Source organism: Crassostrea angulata, chromosome 8 (genome assembly GCF_025612915.1).
Source record: "Crassostrea angulata isolate pt1a10 chromosome 8, ASM2561291v2, whole genome shotgun sequence".
Taxonomy (NCBI): domain Eukaryota; kingdom Metazoa; phylum Mollusca; class Bivalvia; order Ostreida; family Ostreidae; genus Magallana; species Magallana angulata.
This window is the reverse complement of record NC_069118.1, coordinates 13,346,634-13,363,689: the sequence shown is the minus strand read 5'-3', so window position 1 is coordinate 13,363,689 and position 17,056 is coordinate 13,346,634. Positions and strand designations below refer to the sequence as shown.

The 17,056-nt window shown below is 32.6% G+C and overlaps 1 protein-coding gene across 1 annotated transcript; it reads right to left on the bottom strand.

Moving 5' to 3' along the window:
• Window positions 1-3,814: 3,814 nt before the first annotated feature.
• Window positions 3,815-14,105, bottom strand: LOC128160462 (methionine aminopeptidase 2-like). The gene is made up of 12 exons (XM_052823786.1): window positions 13,931-14,105; window positions 11,855-11,929; window positions 11,316-11,375; window positions 9,495-9,600; window positions 8,473-8,578; window positions 8,277-8,332; window positions 6,940-7,121; window positions 6,503-6,597; window positions 5,599-5,695; window positions 5,209-5,312; window positions 4,820-4,935; window positions 3,815-4,397 (listed from the first exon to the last, which is right to left on the bottom strand). Exons 1-12 carry the CDS (start codon window positions 14,076-14,078, stop codon window positions 4,145-4,147), a joined length of 1,398 nt encoding a protein of 465 aa, XP_052679746.1. The 5' UTR covers window positions 14,079-14,105; the 3' UTR covers window positions 3,815-4,144.
• Between the last annotated feature and the right edge of the window lie 2,951 nt (window positions 14,106-17,056).

Here is a 17,056-nt window from a genome sequence, read left to right as displayed (position 1 = left end):
ATAAGTGTTAACCTACCTGTACCTGATGTGAAATGAAAGAGTATTTGATGTAGGTATATGCCAATGTGTATAAAAGTGTTAACCTACCTGTGCCTGATGTGAAATGAGAGAGTATTTGATGTAGGTATATGCCAATGTCTGTATAAGTGTTAACCTACCTGTACCTGATGTGAAATGAGAGAGTATTTGATGAAGCTCTATGCCAATGTCTGTATAAGTGTTTACCTACCTGTACCTGATGTGAAATGAGAGAGTATTTGATGTAGGTATATGCCAATGTCTCTATAAGTGTTAACCTACCTATACCTGATGTGAAATGAGAGAGTATTTGATGTAGGTATATGCCAATGTCTGTATAAGTGTTAACCTACCTGTACCTGATGTGAAATGAGAGAGTATTTGATGTAGGTATATGCCAATGTGTATAAAAGTGTTAACCTACCTGTGCCTGATGTGAAATGAGAGAGTATTTGATGTAGGTATATGCCAATGTCTGTATAAGTGTTTACCTACCTGTACCTGATGTGAAATGAGAGAGTATTTGATGAAGCTCTATGCCAATGTCTGTATAAGTGTTAACCTACCTGTACCTGATGTGAAATGAAAGAGTATTTGATGTAGGTATATGCCAATGTGTATAAAAGTGTTAACCTACCTGTACCTGATGTGAAATGAGAGAGTATTTGATGTAGGTATATGCCAATGTCTGTATAAGTGTTAACCTACCTGTACCTGATGTGAAATGAGAGAGTATTTGATGAAGCTCTATGCCAATGTCTGTATAAGTGTTAACCTACCTGTACCTGATGTGAAATGAGAGAGTATTTGATGAAGCTCTATGCCAATGTCTGTATAAGTGTTAACCTACCTGTACCTGATGTGAAATGAGAGAGTATTTGATGAAGCTCTATGCCAATGTCTGTATAAGTGTTAACCTACCTGTACCTGATGTGAAATGAGAGAGTATTTGATGTAGGTATATGCCAATGTGTATAAAAGTGTTAACCTACCTGTGCCTGATGTGAAATGAGAGAGTATTTGATGTAGGTATATGCCAATGTGTATAAAAGTGTTAACCTACCTGTGCCTGATGTGAAATGAGAGAGTATTTGATGAAGCTCTATGCCAATGTCTGTATAAGTGTTAACCTACCTGTACCTGATGTGAAATGAGAGAGTATTTGATGTAGGTATATGCCAATGTGTATAAAAGTGTTAACCTACCTGTGCCTGATGTGAAATGAGAGAGTATTTGATGAAGCTCTATGCCAATGTCTGTATAAGTGTTAACCTACCTGTACCTGATGTGAAATGAGAGAGTATTTGATGTAGGTATATGCCAATGTCTGTATAAGTGTTTACCTACCTGTACCTGATGTGAAATGAGAGAGTATTTGATGTAGGTATATGCCAATGTGTATAAAAGTGTTAACCTACCTGTGCCTGATGTGAAATGAGAGAGTATTTGATGTAGGTATATGCCAATGTCTGTATAAGTGTTAACCTACCTGTACCTGATGTGAAATGAGAGAGTATTTGATGAAGCTCTATGCCAATGTCTGTATAAGTGTTTACCTACCTGTACCTGATGTGAAATGAGAGAGTATTTGATGTAGGTATATGCCAATGTCTGTATAAGTGTTTACCTAACTGTACCTGATGTGAAATGAGAGAGTATTTGATGTAGGTATATGCCAATGTCTGTATAAGTGTTTACCTACCTGTACCTGATGTGAAATGAGAGAGTATTTGGTGTAGGTATATGCCAATGTCTATATAAGTTTTACCTACCTGTACCTGATGTGAAATGTATTTGAAGTAAAATGTTTGATGATGTCTATATGAGTGTTGTTCTAATTTAAATAAGATTTGGTATGTGTATATATACACACACACACTATATAAATATTATATATATATATATATATATATATATATATATATATATATATATATATATATATATATATATATATATATATATATATATATATATATATATGTGTGTGTGTATGTATGTATGTATGTATGTATGTATGTATGTATGTAGTCTTACCTGTGTCTATGCGATATTAAAAAAGTCAACTTCAACCATACATGTTAGACACCGTGTATAGGTTTACCTACCTCTACGTGATGTGAAATAAGTTAACTTTAACTATAATACATTTTAGACACCGTGTAGAGGTCTAGTATACCTCTACGTGATGTGAAATGAGTACATAGGCAGACCTCCCTGTACGTGATCTGAAATACAGGAATTTTTTGTATGGTATGTAATGGAGGAGTTCATAGGTAGTCCTTAATTCCTGTACGTGATCAGAAATGAGTGGAGTTTATGTTTAACATGTAATAGAGGGAGTACATAGGCAGACCTCCCTGTACGTAATCTGAAATGCTGGAATTTTTTGTATAAATGTAATAAAGGGAATAATAGATAGGCAGACTTTCCTTTACGTGATGTGAAACGAGCTAGTTGAAATTATGTGTAACTGATAAACAGGTAATAGAGGAAGTACATAACTGGCAAACCTTTTTGTACGCGATCAAAATGAGTACAGTAGATTCTCCATATATGTTAACACATAAATGAGACAGTGCTCGCAAGTAAATTTGCTAAGACTTCAATATATAATTAATATAGTATTTCATCTTCAAATTAATAATCCTGAAACTTATTGATTGTAGCAGATGTTTAACATTTAAATGAGATTGTAATTACATGTAGATTCATAGATTAAACCAATTGAGATTTCCGCAAAGTTTAGATAAAACTTTTTTCACATTGTTGTATTTCTTATTGCTGTTTACTATTTATTGGTATGTTTTAAGCTACACTGCGGCATTTAATTCTTTTAACACACCCTACTGAATGTTTTAAAATCATAATTTTCACATCTCCATGCATGTACCTGAGGGGTAGTTCGAAAATAATATACATATTAATCATTGAAAATAAATACACATTTTAGAAAAGACTAATATAATTATGTACATAATGCTAACGATAAACTGTTTATTTTTGTATTTAAACATCGTACGGTACAACTGAATAAAGTTGTTTTCGGAAAACTGCTGTTATTGATTTTTTATTGATCACACAAACTTTTCAAAATGAAACTATAATATCATAAAAAGTTTTGTGGGACCTCAAATGATTATTAAAATTATTTCATAGCTCTCTCTCTCTCTCTCTCTCTCTCCCCCCCCCCCCTCTCTCTCTCCTAGCACACCGAGCCCGAATAAAAATAAAAAAAAGAGGGCATTCCGAACGGCGACCTCCCTGTACGTGATCTGAACTAGCATCGACCGTGCACCTCTCGTTCGAGACGCCATTATGGGTTCGCTATTTTGGCATTCAGAACCCGAGTTTAATTCTTCGGGTATCTCTGACTCTTCCATGTATGCCTAACTCAGTTAAATCTTACATAGAAGAGAGAGGAAAAAAATAAATAAATCTCCGATTGAGAGAGAGAGATACTAAAAACGAACGTTCTTGTTGCACGCCGAAAGATGAACTGATTTGGGCAAGCGTCTGAGAGGTGATCTCAGTCTTTAAAGCGCTTGAATCTTATTCTTTAAAACGCTTGCCCGCGAGTTACGAACGTTTATACGGGAAAGATATCCTTATGTATATAATGACTGGTAAGTATAACGAACGAAATAAAATAGATTCTTTAATTTGAATACAATGGTATCCATTTATTCAGTCTCTATGGAATCATTACGTGATGGGTCTAGTCATGTTTGTATGTTATACATGTGGATGCCTTAAACTAATTTTACACCGTTAGCTGAAAAGAAATGGAAAACCATTTGTTACATTTCTGATAACTCTTTATTCCGCATTGCATAATTACATAATGTATGTATCAAACACATCACTTTCCTCCATTGTTATTTCCTGACATTATTGAAAAAAAAGAAAAAGAAAGAAGAAAATGGTTTTGAGATATGGTATTCCTGTTTTATCAATTTTCAACGTCACAGTTGACCACAGCTTTTCCTATAATAACATTAACTGTAAGTCTTGAGAAAAACAACGATACAGGAAACAAATAAAATTCTTTAAAGCCCCAAAAAAATAATGATCAGGAAAGACATATATCTGTTTCAGATAAAGCAGGGTTGCTTCCTCCTTGTTTCTAGTAATCGTCACCACGGCTGATGACCTCTTTACATGTGGGTCTGAGGAGGATGGTGTGTTCAAACTGGGCCGTGTAGCACCCTTTGGTGTCACACAGTGGAGGGTAGGGGTCCAGGATACCTACATCACACAGGTTTTTGAGTGCTATGAGGTATTTAGTCTGTCCCAGTCGGTCCAGCCAGCGCCGACAGAAGGCTAATGTCCCAAAGTTCTGGTTTATCACGCTTAGCAGCTGTTTAGACTTTTGTACCCTGTTGATGGAAAGTAATAGAACATACATTAGTACTGGCACAACAGAATACATTTTGCCTAATATTAAGATGTAGTATTTTCATCAATCAATGAAATAATGATACACTGTATACAAGGTTATTTTTGCCCTGTATTATTTTTCTCCCTTCTACTCTTGCAAACAGTTTTGCCCAATCTTGAATTCACTTAGACAAAGTAGTGATTAAAGAGAGATAATTTGAGAAATTTGAAATCGCAGAGTCCTAAATTTGCCTGCTGACAACAAGGGTGAAAGATGCGAAAATCAAACGGGGGCAAATATTTCTCTGTATACAGCACTGGAGCTTCTGTTGCAATAAAAGTCTAACTTTCAAACCAGTTTCAACTGGCATTTGATCATCTAAATTTTACTTTGTATCACAAAAATTAAATAAGTTCTAACCTCAGAGGGACGTGTCCAACCTCAAAGTTCTTCATGTAATGTGATGTTTCCATATCGTCATGGACAACCCCCTTTCCTGTACTTCCAAAAGTCTCTATGGCATAAAATTCCATTTCCTGACAAACAAATTGAATTTCATGCATTAATACATCAGATGTTACTTCATTTTTTTAAAAACAAAAACAGAAAGGCAATAATTTAATTGACAACAACAAAAAAATTAGATTTGAGCAATAAAGGAAGCTAGAAATGGCTGATATATCAAGATTTTCTTCAAACTGCAACTCTATCCTAATTGTATCAGAAATTCAATTTTAAAGAATATGCAATTGTAAACATTGCACGAGATGTTTATTCCCAAGAAAGCGCCCTAGTAGGATATTTTTTACCTCCATTCTTGTGGCCTCCCCTCCCTTTACGATGGGGACGGTTTTCCCGGCATGGATCCTATAGGGACTGATGGAGTGACCATTGAGATTGCGTATGGATTTGACTAATGCAAAAATTGATACAATACTACATTATTTTAAAACCATGACTGTCATTATTTTTAAACAAATTCATATCCACCTTGTTTATCATTAATCATCTGGTTTTTTTCTAATACATCATCCATTGTTTTTTAATTTTTGTATCAATTCCTGTACACATATATATATTAAATAAAAATTAATAACAGCTGAATTAAATTCTAAATTAAATGCAGTGCACTATATGCTTTTCATCAGATAAATAAAATCATGTTATACCATTATGAAGTTAAAAACAATACAAAATACCCTGATAAGTTTTGCCATCTAATTCCACCTCATAAGATTCCATCACTTCCTGGATCCTCTCCCCAATGTCACATAATCTCACATCTATACCTGACTCCTATACAAAAACACGCATGCTCAAAAAGTTAATATTAACCAAATTTCATAGAATAAAAATTTACCACAACAAATCACTTAGAATATGAACTTAAAATATGCAAGTTTTTTTTCAAACATTTCTTTTTTCATAAATCGTATCATGATAGGTAATTTTTTTTGATAACTACAAGATCAACATTGATTTGTTACTATGTAAAATGATGGGCGTTCACTACTCAGTCTTTGAAACTGATCGATGTGTATTGTTTATAGGATATATCTCTTATGTTTTCAGTCAAAGTTCTTCACGAGAGTTAACTCACTTTTCTACTGACACAACCGATACCTCTTGTATAAACACACTGGAGAGACTTCATATAATCTAAAATATCTTACTTCCTGCTAAATTGTAAGGAAATGCAGTCACATGGAGACCTTGTTTATCCCATACATAGTCAGTACAAAATATATCTCCCCTTGAGCATTCTGACTTCATTGTAAGAGTTTTATGATGTCAGGTTTCGTACTCAAATTGAAACTTGTAATATTGTTATAAAAGCTTGATTTTTATTGTTTTATTTACTTTTTATCATTAAAACAAAGGCAGTTTGTAAGATATCATCGTTACATGGTTTGTAGTTGACCTAATATGGTTTATACATGGTCAGTAAATTCCATATGGGGGCTCGAGCTCCGCCCTCTTTACTGACCATGTATAACCAATATTTGGTCAACTACAAACCATGTATCTAATAATATTATTATCCCTAAACCAATTTTTAAAGTTCATGAATAAAAAAAGTTAGCTTGCATTTGACAATTTTACCTTAATGCCTGTGTTTGTTGCATCTTTGACAGCTTGAAGTAATCTGTCATATTTAGGGTTGAAAGATAAGGTGAATGCACAGTCTATAATCCTTCCTAAAGAAGAAAAGACAATCCTTAAAATATAATATAAAATATACAAAACGTTCCTTTATAAGAAATTGGCTTTCATAGATGACAGAAAATTTTCTAAAAAATAATCAATTCTTTTTTAAAAGATACTTTACAAATATGATTAGATGCAGAACTGTAGCTCCACAATAAACATTTTCGCAGAATAAATTCCTAAGTAAGTTTAATAGGCCTAAATCCTCACGCAATTTGTTGTCCACAATAAATATAGTTTTTTTTTTTTGTATGGACGAACGCTCCACGGTCCGTCAACCCAAATTTCCCATTGAGCTCTAATTCTGCAGCTAACATGTGACAAATGGCTACCATTAATGTGTGTTCCAAAGTCGATTTTGCAGACATCGTCAACCCCAAGGACAGTGGGGTCCCCAGCATTGGGCGTGTAGTGGGCGGCACAGTGGTTCAGTGAGCACCCTGTCGGGAACGCAAGCCCCGCCTCCAGCTTGTTCTCATTGATCAACTTCCTGGCCGAGGTTTCCAACGTCTCACTGCACAAAGAGTAGTCAGTGGCTGTGTTTATGGTTACAATATCTTTGAACTTGCTTTACATATGTTTTCAGTTTGAAATCTACATTTATCTCCCCACCACCCAGCTTTGTAATTGATGTTTGAAGCTGTGAAAGTAAAACCTTCATTTCAAAATACAGTCGCACCTGCAGTTACAGCCACCTTTAATCTGTGGCCATTCATCATGAGCGGCCAGTTTCAATCCCGCCCGTTTAGTTTTTCACTATATTTTAACTGATTTAAGCAGCCACTTGTCTAACACAGCCAGCGACCAGTGTTTTTAGGTCTCATGGTTTCAACAGCCAGTTTGTCTATTTTGTCACATGACTTCTTGTTCTGAAATGTGACCCCGTATCGAAAGCAGCCAAACTTCGACAGCTGATAATGAGTTAATGACAAATAATTTAGTGTGTAATTTAAAGTCTGCTGAGATTTAATGAGATACCGGTAATTGATTACAACACCTGTTTTGTTTTGTTTATATATCTACATGTAATACTTATACACTTCATTACAAAGTTATTAAATGGCCAGTCTTGTACTTAACAGCTTAACATGTACAGCAATCCACCGATAATATGCACTTTTTTTCTAGAGAATTAATGGGGTGCTAATTATACATCCCAATGAAATTTTGACACTTTTTTTTAAAACATTGGCTATCGTAGCTTAGTACATAGCCTTTTAGGGAATGCTACTTCTGTTTGTTTACCGAATTTAATCAATTGAAAATTATTATTTGGGCGTATTTAGCAGTTAATGTTTTGCTCTTAATCCCTTGATAAATAAATTGAATTTAAACAACCATTTAAAACTGATATAAACTGTTTATTCAGCAATCTGAGCTGTGTATTCACCATCTCCATGTACGCGGCGATTACAGATGCTATTAATAAATCTCTGCAATAGAGCCAAAATGATTTTTCTTCATTAATTGAAACCTGGAATAAGAGGCCACCTGTCTTAAGCAGCTACTTTTTCATTGTCCCACAAGTAGCCTCTTAAAACAGGTGCGACTGTACACATGATAGTGATACAGTGGTAATGAGAAGTACAGTAACTGTAAACTGTGCTTTGAGTGGCTAAAAAATTCAGTGCTACAAAATAAAATAACATGATATAAACTTAAATCTTACCAAATATCAATCATGGTCATTCCGGGTTTAATATATTCTTTCATGTATTTTCTTGTCTACCAAAAAAAGAATGGAATAATATTCACTCATATTGAAATTGTGTCTACCTGAAATTCTGTTTGCTTTATCCAACCTTGAATAAATGAATACAAAACAATGAATTTTCTGCTAATGACATCAGAAATCTCTGCAGTACCTGTCTGTGGGCCTCAGCAGCTTGCCTGACTTCCTGGTAAATGTAATTGTTGGCCCGATCCAGAGCTCGCTTCTCTTCATTTGTCATTCTGTCTTTAGCTGTTGTACTAAAAAAATATATATACAGAAATAAACATAATGTGTCTAACAAAAGAAATATATATTATTATAACAGTAACTTGATCCAAAGGGTCAGATAACGTCGAGTTGCCAGGGGCAGATCATCAGATCAAACGACACGCAAAGTGTCAAGTTTGATATGATATCTGTGCCTGGCAACAAGACGTGATCCCGCTCTTCTGATCAAGTTACTGTTATAGTGATAAAGTTATCATATAACCTTGTCCATTTAAAAGTTTTAATCACAAACTATCTTTTTAAAATCAACTGTATGACGTTTACTTATATAACAAAGCTATTTTAAAACAAACTCTTTTAAAACGCGCTAAAATACAGGCGTTATTTAATGCGTACTATGTCATCAGTTTCAGAGAGTGGTGATACGGAATCGGAAAACCACAGTGTGGTGATCGGGAAAATCAGATCACACTCCGTAAAATTGACAGTATCAATAAGGGAAAATTAATGGGTATATAATAAAGAAATTTATACATTTTCTAAACTCAGAAAACCCTCTTACTATGAGTCGTAGAAATAATTGTCTCTTTTTGAATTTACAATTAAATCAATTTAATTGCGATCACACTATAACTGAGCATCTTGACACATAAAACTCATCAGCTTATTGCAATTTACATTAATTTAGATGGAATGGCCTAGACTATAAGGAAAACATTTTAAATACAGGATTATCTGTTACTGTAATAATAAAATCAAGAATTTAACTTTAATTTTTGCACAACTGCAGTGCAAGAAAAATTGTATGATAAAAATGAAATATTGAGCAACAATAAATAGGATTAAGGCTATCAGAACAGAAAGAACCAGTTTTTTTAGGCTTCAGTGAATGGACTTCAATGATCATGTCTTGTTTTTCTGTACAGTGGTTATGGTAGGAGTTACCTGTCTTGCACCACTGGGTATTCCATTATTTCGCCCTCTGGGTAGTTCCCGTCAGGAAACAGTTCTGATATTGGGATAGTTGGGGGACTAGTCTGTTGTTTCTGTCCTATATGATGAAGATATAAAATACATACATGTTGTAGTTCTAAGAGGCAAAATATGTAAAGGGAAACAATAGTACACTGCACATCAAAGTAATTGTGCAAATGCAATATGTACATAGGGTGATGTGCTGAGAAGAATGGGTTATTCAATTATCTATGGTACAAAGCATCAGCTATCAACTGTTTGAGCATGTGCATCCATAATAGCTGAGAAAATAAAGGTCTATGATTTATTTAGAGATATATTTTAGCATTCAGAAATTTATATGCACAATCAAATAGTGCAAATAGAGTCTAAATCTCTACAACACTTATATAGGTACCTGCCCATGGAAAAGTGAACTGCCTATTTTAGCAGTAGATAGGCAGTTCTTAAGCAGTTTTCAAATTATTAGGCAGTTTTTAAGCAGTACCAAGCAGTAAGGATTATGGTTGCAGATCAAAACTGCTTAGGTAAAAGTATAAGCAGTTACTCTAAGCAGTTTTCTTAGCAGTCTTTGCAATATATAAGCAGTTATAGCTTAATTAATACACACCTCACAGGGGACTTGCATGACTCTAGAATTCGATCATTTCAAACCGAGTTACCAATTTGGGTCACTGGCCACTGCCAGATAAACTGACCACTCAGAATCAAGATCAGAGATAACAGGAAGTTGGGTTGCAAATTTTGAATGTATCAGTGCCATGAGGGGCAGTTTGAAGTGCATGTGATATTCAGATAGAAAATGTGTCTCAGAGCAAACTCAAGTGAGTTTATGAAATTTAATATGTTCTATGGATATTTATACACGTATTAATCTTAAGGTAAAATATTTCAAATAAATTTTCAGTGAACAGTTTTATGTGATTGTCCTAGTTAGCTAGATCACTTAAATTATTTAAGATCTGATATACTTTAAGCCAATTAATGGAGCTGTGAAAGTGAGTTGACCCTTTAATGCAGGGAATGGTCAATCAAATGTAATATCAGAGTAATTACATGAAAACATTTTAAATCTCAAGAATAGCTAGCAAAGTAGGTCATGATTAGTCTGATAATTAATATAATTTATATATTTATGTCAACTATATGCTAAAAGCAAGTTACATGCATGCATGCAGTATCAACATGCAGTGTAGATTCAAGTTGGCTTTAAATTAATGCATTTACCTAGTTTCATTGGGAAATAATTGGTACAATGTACATGTATCATGTGTATTTTTGTGTAATAATGTATTTTTGTGAAAAATTTCCATCAATAATTTTGGGCAACTAATTCAGAAAATGTGGGACAGCTTGACAGTTTTGTAAGCAGTTCATAAACAGTTGACTAGTAGTTAATGAAGCAATAAATTAGCAGTAGCTTAACAGTTTATAAAGCAGTAAATAAGCAGTTCAGAAATGAAAAAAATCTTTCCAAAATAACTGCTTATGAACTGCTAAAGAACTATCAGAAACTGCCTATCAACTGTTAAGGCTTATAAAACTGCTTATTTTATTAAAGGGTTTATTGTGGTTCCAGCGTGCCCCTAAGCAGTGCTGAGAGGGTTGAAAAACTGTTTAACTATAAACTGTTAAGGTTTTTTAACTGTTAAGGTTAAGAAACTGCTTAATAACTGCCTTTCACTTTGCCATGGGTGGTATATGACATTACTGCTCAACTGTAACTTTCACAATAAAACACTGATTACAGGGAAAATAGACAGTTGTACAGACATTATATGGCACTCTTACCTGTGTTCTTCTTCTTTTTCTTCTTTTTCTTCTGTCCTTCACCAGCTTCTTCACTGGCTCCTACAATCAGACTCTTTGCAATTACAAATCAGATTATAATTATAAAGCCAAATACAATTTTTTCTTAAAATCAGATCACTCATACAAAGCATTTATAATTAGAATGCATAAAAATAGCAAAATGTTTTATATGGTCATTGATTATCTTATACAGAGACATCATAGTATTCCATAGCTTTTCATAAGTTGCATAAAAATCTGTTTGTCTGTGTAACAAAATCTGTTCACGCATGAATCAGAAAACTGAGGTCTGAATTTTTTATATATGTTATAATTATTCAAAAACAGACGTAATTGTTTCCAGCAATTTCCAGCAAAACAACTTGAGCCAACAGATCTTTGATTGTGGGTCTTAACTCAAAAATATGCTGATTAATATTCAACAAAATTGAGATTGATAACATGTTTCAAGTTGTTGTATCGGTAGTTGGCAACAGTCACCTATTTTTATCCAAGTTACAAGAGTATAAACCTAGTACCTTCCCCTTGAGCATCATTGATCTTCTGTTTTTCCAAATCATCAGCAACTCCATTGACTGCTCCATCTAAGTCTTCTGAAATAAAGGTAAAAAAAATAGTAAAAATGTAATGGCTTGGTAATACATCTACATGTTACTTGTTTCCATTTTTTTTAAATGTTGATGATTGTAAGGGTGAGATTTTTTAGTCTATTATATCACACTTTTAATCAGATGTACATGAACCAAGCAAAATAACAGATGTCCAAAAACCTTCACCAATATCAATTACCCAGTTTTTTGGTTTTGTACCCAGATAGCACATAGGATACAAACTCATAAGAATCACAAGGGCTTGACTGTCAGAGAGTGAAGTTCTTTATTGTTTGTTCCCAGAGACAAAAATGATTAAAATTAGTAATCTTAAGTGTATTTCTGTGTAATGCATTAAAAACATTCAATGTACAATTGCACATTTAAGAAAAGTAAAGATAAGTTTATTCTGCGGTATACAGATGAAGTCAGATGATAGGGGTAAGTAATATGATCATTTTCTAACCTAGATCTCGACAGAAATCATTGGATAAATTGGAGAACTTATTTAAAACATTGTGCAAACTGAAGACCCCCTATAAATCTAAGATGGCCAGGGTCGTCCCTTTACTTTTTTTAAGGCGGCTTGACACACCAATGCATTATTTGATGGATCGATGAAGGATCATTTTTAAGAAATGATTATACCTAAATGATTTTTTTTTAAAAATATTTATTAAAATGAAAAACAAGAATTGTAGATTATTTTTGAAGTTATGGATAAAAACTGCAAATAAACTGGTACTCGCATTAAACAATTGCTTTGCAATCATATTTCAATAAGAAATTGAAATGAAATGGTAAAATTAAAGAAAAATTGGAAAATCTTAAAATCAAACTGATTCCATTGTAATTAAACTAATCCGGAACAAAATCATAGGAAGAAAGAATGTATCACAATTTAGCAAAAATTTCAGGTTGTTTAGCTGTAAAATGGTTTGGTCATTTACTGACTTTATAATTCATATCTGCATTCAATTACTCAGAATTTTGCAATATTTCAATTTTAAAATAATTCTGATCAGGATCAGTTTTTTTCAATCGGAATCTGTTCAAATTTGATAAATAACAATTTTCCTAAAATTTCGCATTTTCGTTTAATTTCTTTGTAAAATAACATTGTTTAGTAAGTACTTTAATAGATAGAATGTTCTATCATTAAAATGACAGATGTCCTACGGACCCGGTTTAACAATAGAATTCATCCAATATATAGGCATATTCAAACGTGTACTTAATAAAATGCCTTGGTACGACTCATTAAATGGATATTTTTTGGACTAAACTACATATGCATATTCAAAAAGGTTTGTAATGTATAAAAATGTGTTTTTTTCCCTGCAGAATTTTTTTTAACAGACTTAAAATCTTCGCAGCTGCTACATTGCAAGTATATGGGATGAATTCTTACTGTGACCTGAGCGTAGCCTGGTCACGGTAAGATTATTCTTTCTTGTACTTTATGTGACTATGTGCTATTCTTTGAATTTTATCCATGGATGAAAAAGTTATAAAAGAATTACAATTTTGAGAGATATTTTTTCTTTAAATTAAAAATTTAAATACTTGACCAACAATCTTTGGCATGTACTTATTAGTAATTAACACCAAGTTTTCAGCTTTAAAATACCCTGTTTGTCCTCAAAACGGTTTTTCCTATTTCACTGAAAAAATACAAAAAAGTCATATAAAATAACTGAAAGCCGATATTGATCTATGTTTTGTGGACTCATATTTCAGAAAAGATTCTCTATCGATTCATCAAATAAAATTTTGGTGTGAATAATTAAAAATAAACATTACAAGTCTCGGAGAAGAAATCGTTTTCCAGATACAATCTCTTTGGGGGGATTCGTAATAAGTAAGCACATAGGATACAAACTCAAAAGGATGTATAGTATTTTTTTTCCTCTCATATCTATATATGCAAACCTGGGATAACAAGAAATCTGTCACTGACACAGCAAAAGTCGTAAACTTCGAACTACGGTTCCATTAACTTACCTGTCTTCTTCTTTTTCTTTTTCTTCTTTTTCTTTTTTGGGGCTTCAGTTCCTTCTACATCATTTACAACTTCATTTTCGTCTTCATTTTCCTGCTCTTCATTTTCATTTTTCACAGTCTCATCCACAACAGAGTTTCTGTCGGCCATGCTTTTTTTTAAGGTTTAACTAATTACATTACAGAATGTAATAAATGTATCAAGCCTATAAAAAGAACTTTAAATGTTTAAACAACATTAGATTTAAACAAAATTAATACAATTATTTGTCATGTAAAATTATTTTCAAAAAAAGGAAAGCTTAAATAACACAAAAATTAATGAGATTTTCTGGACCAGTCTTTTCGTTAAATAGTTATTCTTAGCATTTTTATGCTATGGAACAGCGTTATGGCTATAATCATGATAATCGCAGAACTCACGTGACGATGTAAAAAGGACAAACATTTTCATCTAATGAAGTATTGTATTGTTTATTTGCTAAAATTCATATGAATTATAAGCAGTTATAACATAACGAGGTAACGTGTTATATATTAAGTAGGGTGTCGTTTTAAAATATTTTTTTACACTTATTATCATCGCAATTAATATTAGGTAAAAGATTAGAATCAAATGTATATTTTTTTATTTTCAAATCATACATAAATTCTTTGATTATCCTTCAGTATGTGATATTTATTTCATTACTTATATCAAAATATTTTATAATTAATATTTTCATCACTTGTAATACAGTACAAGTGTGTTGTGTTATATTTTATTGCTCTAGTTGAATCGGTTGTAAGCTTAAATGTGGTATGACCGATCGGGAGACGGAGAAGATCGCCATAATAGTACTGATGAGTTTTAAGTAAAAATTCCACCTGCTGGACAGTTTGTATAATACATCCAAGATGGCGGAGAATTTAGGGTACCTTGTGTATTGTTAGGTATGTGGTATTTATTCTTATTATAAGAAAAATATATAACGTCAGGTGTCTGGATTACAGCCAGTAATTTACACGTATTAGTTGTACTAGACCATAACCAATCTTATATAATTGTAAGTACAAGTTATTGTTTTTCAAACTGTCATGTTTATTATATTTATAATATTTTTAGGTAAATTATAATTCAATATATATAATAACTTTTTAAATTTGATTAATTTATATGTATCTTATAACATGATTTGTTATAAATTTATATATAAGTACTTCATATTACAGGGTTTGAACTTTAATAGTTCTCTTGTTTATTGTCTAAATAAACACCGAACCCTTAGCCAGAGTTTTCAACTTCTCTACGGACACACCAGGCTATTACATATGCATTTCTACATATTACTACTTCCATTTCTACAATCACCTAAAGCTGTCCGTCATATTTAGAGAGACGTCAGGCTAACAAAAAATCGTACTATGTAATATACCGAATAAGACTAATATAATACATGTTTTCATTATAAGAATGTCCAAAGTTACTGTTTCCGTAATTGTTCAGGATTTTATCGAGAATACACACAAAGGCATATCCTTTAAAGAAGTACAGATGAAATCGATCTAAGAAAAAAATTCACAGATTTTTTTATTGACCCCTAATCTATTCTTACGCTGAAAAGTCCACATGAACGAAAACGAAAACTTTTTAAGATTTATAATGGGAAAAACTTACACCTTTAATCATTCGGAATCAACTCCGAATACCTCACACAATTTTTTAACGTAATCATCCCTGGAGGTACTTTAATGTCGATTGCAATGCAAAACTCCCTTAGACTTTATTTTAGCTGTGTATTCAAGGACTGCAAGCTTAAGTGTGCGTTACAAAGGAGAAATTTTGGAATATTTTCATTTTCATAGCATTGAAAGAATTAACATCGTTTGAACCAGTTTATAATTTAGTTAAAAAGATAAACAATACTTGAAATATTTTGGGAAAGAAATCTTTTTGTTAAAACACACACACACACACACACACACACACACACACACACACACACACACACACACACACACATATATATATATATATATATATATATATATATATATATATATATATATATATATATATATATATATACACACACACACACACACACTCATCAAGTATGTAAAAATTTATCACTTCAATTGTTTGTGTCAAAATAACTACATATATATTACAGAAAACGTAAAAACAAATTGATACGTTCTTACGTTTCGCTTTCACCAATGTTACCAAGCTTTCAGATATGAGATACACCTAGCTCGAAGTAATCAATTGGAATTTGATAAAATATGGAAAGATCAATGTTGTGAAATTTTGGTAAAAAAAAAATGGACTTCATAATCGACGGTACAATATTTAGGCATAAAGATATTCACAGGACATCAAGGCATCATAATGACCATACCAAAAAGCCCGATTGACCATGTCATCGGTAACAAAAGATGGAGAAGTAGCTTCCTTGACGTGGAGGTATAAGAATTTAGGGAGTGACGTAAATCATATAATTTTCGGAACTATTCCTCTGTATACATGTAGTATTTTGATACAAGTCGTGTATTTTGAAGTTAATCTTGTTACCAGACTAGTTATTCTTAGTGTCACCAGAGAAATTCAGCACGAACAAGGCAGACAATTAAATTTAAGCTCATTCTAAAAATAAATATTTTGTAGCAATATTCAAACTCAGTGTGTATTTTGTGACCACTAATATATTGCATACACTTATTCAATTTCGTGTTGTTCTAAAAACAGCTTTGATAGACATGATAGTTGCTTTTCAAGTATTGAAATCACAATGCTGCAAAGTTATTTAATCAATGTGCAGTAGTTTGCAAATTCATACAAAAATACTTTCATCATCATTTGAGGTATCAAGTGAAACGTCTAGTTTTGACCTTCTTGATAAGAGATTTTCAATTTGAAAACAATCTGTATCCATTTTTATTCAGTCTCTGGGGAATCATTACGTGATGGGTCGAATCACGTCGGTGTGTTATGCGTGATGGGTCTAGTCACGTCAGTGTGTTATAGATGCCTTGTACTTAATGATACACAGTTAACCAAAAATAAATAGAAAACATTAGACACAATTCTGATAACTCTTTATTCTGCATTGCATAATTATGTTTCAATCACCTATTATATCACTTTCC